Source organism: Haliotis cracherodii, unplaced genomic scaffold (assembly GCF_022045235.1).
Source record: "Haliotis cracherodii isolate W230 unplaced genomic scaffold, xgHalCrac1.p SCAF_5, whole genome shotgun sequence".
NCBI classification, from domain to species: domain Eukaryota; kingdom Metazoa; phylum Mollusca; class Gastropoda; order Lepetellida; family Haliotidae; genus Haliotis; species Haliotis cracherodii.
In genome coordinates this window covers 14475674-14484336 of record NW_027266308.1, presented here as the reverse complement: position 1 = coordinate 14484336, position 8663 = coordinate 14475674, and the positions used below count along the sequence as shown (strand labels likewise).

At 41.8% G+C, this 8663-nt stretch overlaps 1 protein-coding gene across 1 annotated transcript in view; it reads right to left on the bottom strand.

The window, feature by feature from the left end:
• Positions 1-1301: 1301 nt before the first annotated feature.
• The window catches only part of LOC139442108 (neuroendocrine convertase 2-like), a 55468-nt gene continuing 48106 nt past the window's right edge, over positions 1302-8663 (bottom strand). The window contains exons 10-13 of the mRNA XM_071222909.1: positions 6230-6330; positions 4914-5147; positions 3672-3836; positions 1302-3001 (exon numbers count right to left, since the gene is read on the bottom strand). Of these exons, the coding sequence (XP_071079010.1) occupies positions 2698-3001; positions 3672-3836; positions 4914-5147; positions 6230-6330 (804 nt within the window). The 3' untranslated portion in view covers positions 1302-2697. The remainder of the gene's footprint in view (positions 3002-3671; positions 3837-4913; positions 5148-6229; positions 6331-8663) is intronic.

Below are 8663 nucleotides of genomic sequence, written 5' to 3'. Positions count from 1 at the left end.
TCTCACCCCTCCCATGCATGGACAATACTTAGTAATGTCTAATTAATCACACCAAGTAGCAAACTGTAAACTGGCCATTGACCGATAAATTAAGGAAGTGAAAGTTTTTTAACGCCACAGTCAGAAATATTTACGGGATCTGTGTGTTGGTCTAATATGAGGTAATACGTTGTATTTGCGTGTTGTTCTTACAAGTGGAAAATGTGTCGTGTTGGATAACTAAGCGGTAAATGCGTTATTTGTGTCTTGGACTAATCAATGGTAAATATATCGTGTTTGCGTGAGGGACAAATAAATGGTAAATGCGTTGTTTGCGTGTTCGTCTCATAAGTGGAAAATGTTTCGTGTTTCCGTATTCGACAAATCAGGGGTAAATATGTTGTTTGCGTGTTTGGCTAAAAAATGGTAAATATGTTATGTTTCGCCAAATTACTGATGCATGTGTATTTTCGTGTTGTAAATGTGGTAAATGTTTGTGTTTGCGTGTGGAGATAGTAAGACGTGAATGTGCTTGCGTGCTTGTCGATCACATGAAGGGAACTACTAGTGTTATCATGGCACTCACAACGAGGAGGAAAGAATAAGAGAGACATGATTGCGTTTGCCAAACGCTTTTATTTCACTCAACAGTTTTTTACATCACAGAAAGTTACAAATATACAGCTTAAGTGATAACTGATGTTTTAAGCGAGACATTGATGTTAATCGTCTAGTGAGTGTGGTCTGGTGGGACACATTTCAGCATAAGGAGGTGGATCTATAGCGACGTGACTGTCAGCATTGTCTGAAACTGAAGGTTAAGCAGGAAACATAATTTCGAAACAAAAAGACCTGATTTAGGATCAGCCACATAAAAAGCATATCTGATGAGATCTTTTTAGATTCAGAAGATGGACCAGCGCAGCATATGACAAGTTAAACAACTTGAACAACAAGCCGAGCTCTTTGCAGGGAACAACTTGGTGACAAGTCCAGCACAACCAGCTGTGCAAAGGGACCAAGTATGTTCTTGGGCACATCAACTTTACGACACCAATACGTTAGCAGCTATCTGCTAAATGACATAGAAGCGGTAGATGTGTTCACGAAAGTCAAATGAGCGTTTAGGGTATCGCAATTCGTGTAAAATATACCAGGAAAAGTGGTGCGCTAGCTTCGAAATATTTAGCACAGAAAATGCCGTAGAGGTGGACTTTGACACAGAAGAGTCTATGAACACAGGGGCATGTGTGGGTAATGTAAGCAGAGAAAAAAAGCACCTCGGGTGCTATTATCAGCAGTCAGGGGGTAAGGGTAGAGAAGGGTGGGGCGGGGCAGGGTGGGATAGGTAAGCTGAACTAATACACTACTGGAACTAATTCAAGCGCTTGGGTCACGACAATATACTTTAGAAAACATAAATATATATACCTGACGTGGATGGCAAATAGTTTATATTCAATGCGGTAAAGTTTCAGAGGATAATAGCCTAAAATATTAAAATATGTATCTAGGCAGTGTTTCGGAATGAATGTATATTCGGAGGACATCACGATGTGCAAGTTAGTTCACAATATAACACCGCGACATACAATGACTATTTATAGAACACAGCCAGGTGAGCTAAAAACAACATAAATAGCTAGCCTCGCAGCTTATTGCCTCAACAGTGAGTGTGCAACGCGCAACACAGTGACACCGTCGTAAACTCCACACTCTGCCAAATGTTTACAGTGTGCAGTTTTGTTTTAAAAATAATACTTTGTGTAAATAATTTTCGATATGCACACTCTCTCTCATTCCTCCCTTTCAATTTTCGTTCGTGCAACTTCGGTTCTTTTCGCCGCATTCGGACGTTTTCGTTACCATCGTATCACTTGTGACTTTCAGGAATGCAATGAATGGAAACAGACGAGTAGTGGTGAATAGTGAATTTCAGATTTGTTCGTAGGCCGCGAAAAGAACCGGAGTTGACGACCATGACATAGTATCTCCTTGCGGTATGAATGGCTGCATAATATTGTGTGAAATTTGATTCTGTAACAGGAAAATAATGTAATAATATGTTATATATTGTCTGTACATTTCAGTGCAATAGTCATAAACAAAAGATACGGTATTACACTGAAGTTATCACATGTGATAAAATCATAACGATAACAATTGCAGAAACCGAGTCAGAGCTTTTATCAGGGATTATTACATCCAGTTTCTAACAAAAATAGTATATTTGTATAGTTCTCCCGAAAAATAAAAAAAAATGGAAATGGTGAAAGATGTTGATTGATGAATTTCCATCAATATGAGTAATTAGAGATAAGATTCCTTTAAGGAATGGCAAAATATATATTTTTTAATCACCATTGCATTCGTATTTCAGAATGTTTTTGAAAAAGACTGCCACTTTAGATAATTCTCTTCGTTGACACTTGCGTATGGTCTCTTAAAACGGTATCATAAATATCAATTTTTTCAAGTATACCATTTCGACAATTTTGACAATTAATCACCCAAATTTGAAGGATTGTTCAATATACGTTATCACTTTTAATAAAAATTGAACAAATTTTGTAATTCGATAATATTTTATTTCCTTGCTGTAAGGCTTCCGAAACGCAGTACCTGCCCTTAGCATCAAGACATTGGCTGTGACGGTAAACATCAAAGCAAGATAGCTGTCAGCCATGATGTCCAATACAATGGGGGGTAACTCTGCGTTTACTTCCGGAAAGCGATGCCACTAGCATGCTGTCTCTTGACCTTGTACAGCTTCTGATGTTTGGCCTTGTTGACAGGCTGGTCCCTGTAGGGCTGTTCCTTGGATCCGTGCAGGACCAGTGTCCATTCCTTGAAGACTCCATCCTCGTGGTTGGTCTTCAGGCCGATGATTGGTTCCAGGATAACATCGAGGGTCCAGCGGCCATGGGGCATCTCGGCCCAGGTGTGGGTTGTCATGAAGGGCCAGCGAGTGAATCCGTTCTTGCTGTCATCGTCGTTGGGTCGCTGGCTCAAGATCATCGATCTGTGGACCGAGAAGGATAAAATTCCAATAGTGAGAGAGTGAGTTGGCTTTTAACAGTATTCAAGATATATCGCGGCGTGTCAGCTTAATGTGGGAGGAAAGACCGAAGTGAGGCAGGTCTCAGACGTTTACCACTTCGGTGAAAACCACGAGCACGGGTATGGTGCTGACAAACCTAGAAACATAATCGGGGCGAACCGGGAGCCGAACCCACAATCATAGGTTCCTGGTGTGCCCAAGGGACGCAACTCTGCACAGCGAATCCCGGTGCCTTAGACGACAGGGCCACCCGTGCCTCCTCCAATAGGGAATACTGAGCCACAAGGCTCTGTAGCTTACCTGATACATTTGTGCATACTCATAACGTTTTCAGTCCGGAAGCCATGTTTAAGATTAGATCGGAATTCGGTGACGTATTTGTGGGATCATATCCAAAAAAAATCAGCGGTTTCCAAGGAATTGTGGACAATACAGTATTTCTTGATGAACGACGGAATGTGAATGTGAAATACCACAGCAGAGTAAGAACTTGAAATAGCCCAGTGGGGTATTATAAATGTATTATATATTCATATATTGTGTCGCTGTTTTATGTACTGTATGCAGCCACTGAAATCAACTTGATAATTTGATTATATTTCTGTAACTATTTGTCTCTGTGCACACTTACGTGGTGTTCATGGGAGAGGTGAGGTAGATAGTGACAGTTCCTCGGAACGTTGCTCGCAAAGTGACGAACGACTGCACATGCTCCAAGTAGTTAACTTCGCTGTCACTTCCGGCACAACCGTCGGTGTCAATAGTGATGCGGATTGGCTTGTTCATATCGAAATACCTGCAAAGGATATACATTTTTTGTAGAAGTTATCAAATATTGCTTGTGTGTATGACAAATGATGATCATGCTAACTGTACCACCCTATACTTAAGAAATGAAATCAACAAACATAAATATGCTTGAGTATCGTGTCAATGGCGGCTTCTAACGAGGTCAAGGTCACCATCAGACTAAGAACAGATAACCATGATCAACACACCGCCTTTAAGATTAATATAGAGTGTTATTGTCCACAACTTGGATATTTGGGCTGCACATCAGGCACAAGTCGTGCACACTTTTAAGGGCTTTTTGTATGATTTACATCGAAAACGTTCAGTTCGAGTGATCTGATTGTGCAATCGTGTTCATTCACAAACACTTTCACAAACACTATCACACAATATACTTTGCATGGGATACTGAGGGCACAGTTTAGATATCGTTCCACATATTCTGAACTGGCTTCATTTCGCCAGGCTGATTGTTTAACATTAAATAAAACTGAATGACTCAAGTGATTGTGTGCATATCATGTCGTCTATCTATCTGTGCAACACAACACATGGTTATAGCTCGATTATATAATATATGTATTGTTAAGATATAACTTAGAATGCATAGCGATATTGGAGTGTGTGACGTGCTTGTTTTGTTGAATAAAGTGTGACCCGTGAAGACGCCGGGGTAAAATAGGTCTTCAGCCACCCATACTTGCCATAAAAGGCGACTTTGCTTGTCGTTAAATGCGACTAACGGGATCGGGTGGTCAGGTTCGCTGACTTGGTTGATACATGTCATCGATCCCAATTGCGTGGAACGATGCTCATGATGTCAATCACTGGAATGTCTGGTCTAGACTAGATTATTTTACAGACCGCCGTCATATAGCTGGAATATTGCTGAGTGCGGCGTTAAACAACAAACAAACAAACAAAGAAAAAAGTGTAAATATCGACTAACTCTCGTGATTTGTTTATGAAAGAAAAAAAGGTTCCATGATGAACGTTCATCTTTGACCTCAGAGAGGTCACGGTGTACAAACTGAATCAAAGCGAAGGGTCACCTCGTGGGTACAGCACTACAGGGACTCACTTCTCGGAGCTGTGGGAGCCGGCGGTGCAGTGGAAACGTTCAGGGAGCCCCTTCCAGGTGCGAGCGAGATCCACCATGGCGGCGGCGTCAAGCACGCCGTAGCCGAACAAGTGGTTGAACTCCAGTCCGGCGCCGTTGTACTTCCATTCATGGACTCCATTTGAATCGTAGAGGGAGTTCCGCTTGGAGGTGAGCACAGTCAGATGTTGAATGTCCCGCCAAGTCAGATTCTGACTGTAGAACAAGGATGTGAAAGCTTATCATCAAGGGGAATAAGAATCCGATCGCAACCCTCAGGAGTATTGTAACATGTTGTCGACTAGGGGTGTACTGTAAAATATTGGCCACAGGAGTATTATAACATTGTGTCGACTAGGGGAGTACTGTAACATATTGGCCACAGGAGTATTGTAACATATTGTCGACTAGGGGAGTACTGTATGATAATGGCCACAAGAGTATTGTAACATATTGTCGACTAGGGGAGTACTGTAACTTAATGGCCACAGGAGTATTGTAACATATTGTCGACTAGGGGAGTACTGTAACTTAATGGCCACAGGAGTATTGTAACATATTGTCGACTAGGGGAGTACTGACACATATTGGCCACAGGAGTATTGTAACATGTTGTCGACTAGGGGAGTACTGTAACATAATGGCCACAGGAGTATTGTAACATATTGTCGACTAGGGGAGTACTGTAACATAATGGCCACAAGAGTATTGTAACATATTGTCAACTAGGGGAGTACTGTAACATATTGGCCACAAGAGTATTGTAACATATTATCGACTAGGGGAGTACTGTAACATAATGGCGACAGGAGTATTGTAACATATTGTCCACTAGGGGAGTACGGTTTCATTTTGGGAACGAGAGTAGAGTACTGTAAAATATTGTCAACAAGGGGATTACTGTAATATTGGCAACAAGAGAAATACTGTAACATTGGCAACATTGGTACTATAACATATTGTCAACAAGAGGAGTACTGTATCATATTGTCAACAAGAGAAGTGTTGTATCATACTGTTAGGATAAATGAAAATTAGTTAAGTAAAATTAACATAAAAAACAGGAACAGTTAGACGAGCAGCGGTGCAATATTGCAAGGTGCCAAGCAAGGTCTTCAGCAAAACAAATGTCATGCCACTTTGATTGCAAGTGAACTTTCTGCCGACCTAAGGCTACTATCTATGGCTAAGGATTTTCTGGATCGAATTTCAACTTGCCAGGGACCTCATCTATCTGGGCGTAATGGGGTCGAGCTAACGGAGTTTGTAGCCGAAGAATGGGGAAAAGGTCAACTCACTTAGCTTCAAGGGCTAGAGCGAAAACTCCAGCAGCCTCGGGGGCAGCTGCAGACGTCCCGGAATGGCTGGCGGTGCAGTTGCCGTACAGGTCGGTGGTGGCCTGGAAGATGAAGATATGTTATTACTTGAGAGAGAGGGAGAGAAAGAGAGAGAGAGAGAGAGAGAGAGAGAGAGAGAGAGAGAGAGAGAGGCGGGGGGGGGGGGGGAGAGAGAGAGAGAGAGAGAGTGACATTTTTTTATTCCAATATGGAGGACTGTCTTCGATGTGACAATATGTGCATTGTTGTCAGCATCATCATCATAACATCGCACCAAACCACTGCTTGGAAAGAGAATAAGTGTATTCCAAAATCGATTTGCCATGGACTGAAGTGACCCCTTCCCAGATTGGCGCACCGGACGGTATATATTAGTCAGTTCCCGGCAGGTCGTCATTGTCACAATTAACTTCCGGTAATTTGTCACACCATGACAACCGATCCACCTCCTCTGACGACCATAAGACAATAGTTCTGACTAAGAACAAATACGTTGGTTTTCAGCATGTAATTAACAGTGTGATGATTTATCACGTTTCTCGACGTCGTTGTCGCCATGATGGATTGCGTTCGTGTCCATGTGACATCAACTCTCATAACTTACAGCAAAGACTCAAGGAAGGATGAAAAGGGCCACCGGAGTGTAAGCCATTTCTTTCGGATTATTTTCAAAATCGGATCTAACAGTGTGAGAAGAATAATTGACGCAAAGTTTCCAAGAACATAATCGACATATCTCATTTCACGATTATTGGTTTTGAACTTAAGTGGAATTGATATAGCACGGGATTTGAGATAACTAGCTTTTTACGCGGCACAACGTTGAGACAAGCCTACAGGAGCGAATCACTGGAGAAGCCCTATTATATGTCATTACTCGAGGCATTTAACCAGCCTGCCCCTTCAAACCCTCAACAACTTCACTCCCCCGTCCATTTGTGCCATATATATATTTCTTCCAAAATTATATTATTTACACGTTACAATGGAATAAATATTCACAAGAAATCTATATTCCTGCTTCTTGACAATATTGGAAAAATATATATTTTCCCATGAAATATGGACATTTTGCCTTTACCGAATTTTTTACCGTATTTACTCTCGTGTTTTAAATGACAAACAAAAATGAAATTTCAGTGATTTTATCAACGAGGAAAGTTCTAAAATATAAAACGTCAACGCCAGAGAATAACTAGATTCGAAAATCTGTCAAAAGACAAAATATTGGCGAATGAACGGATGGTCAATGGTGCTTATTGCCGCATGAGGTGATAGAGAGACTGTGGAAAGTGGCTACGTTGAAAGCGGTAACGATGCTCAGCAAACAATACGTCCTCTTTCAATACGAGAGAAAAGTGGAAAAAGCAGTAAAGAACGGAAATAAATCGTCAATAATTCTAGCATGTACCATCTGTCACTCTTGAACACTAATACACTGATTGTAACGTTTGTAGACGACAGATATTAAGCCATTTCGGGGAGCCGACCCGAGATAAACCTACGTTGAGTAAGGACGGAATGACGTTACTGCCTCCTTGTTTATAGCATCCTGCACTTGAGTCGAATCATGCACAATGTTTGATGTAGTTATCCATCTTCCCGAGGCAAGAGAGTTAACTGGCTATAAAAGTCCAGTTTCCACCATTGCCGAACTAGGCTGGTATTATGGAGTAACATTCTGGCTGGACTAACGAGTCTATGCATAGTCCAATCAAAATCCGGTTCGTAAACTGTCGTGCAGATTTCGGTCGATTGCGGGATTTGTAAAGCATGTGCACCGCCAATTCGTTGTCAGCAGATATTTTCCCAATCTTTTCTTGTTTTTGATCAAGGTGCTCACTTGATTTGATGCATTTCGCGATGTAAGACCCGTTTTATCACAATATAGATCTTGATTATCGATTAGATCGTCTTGACTGGGCGCCACCATTTTGTGTGAAGCAAACGCAAGTGATACGAGAGGTGGAATCTGATTGGTCCTTAAGAGAGGCTTAGAGGGGACATAACGATCGAGCCCCGTAATTCCAGCCTAGTTCGGACTTTTATAGCCAGTTAACTCTCTTGCCTCGGGAAGATGGTAGTTATCGTGCCAACTAGATTCCAAGAGCACTTTTAAAATGGATATTGCACAACAATATAGCTTTGGATATAATGCCTTTCGCAACCTGGCGTTATTAACTAGCCCTGTAGAACAGCTGTTCGACGACGCACGTCATGCACGTGTGATGCTTGGGGACATTACCCATAATTCCCCTGTGATCAGCCTGACAGAGTCCGAAGATCAACCATTTAGCCGCCCTCACGGCACTGAGTACAAATTAGTTTCCGGTCATCTGCACTGTGGGAGACCGGAAGAGCTCCGAACAGCGAAGGTGTAATAACTGTGTGGGAT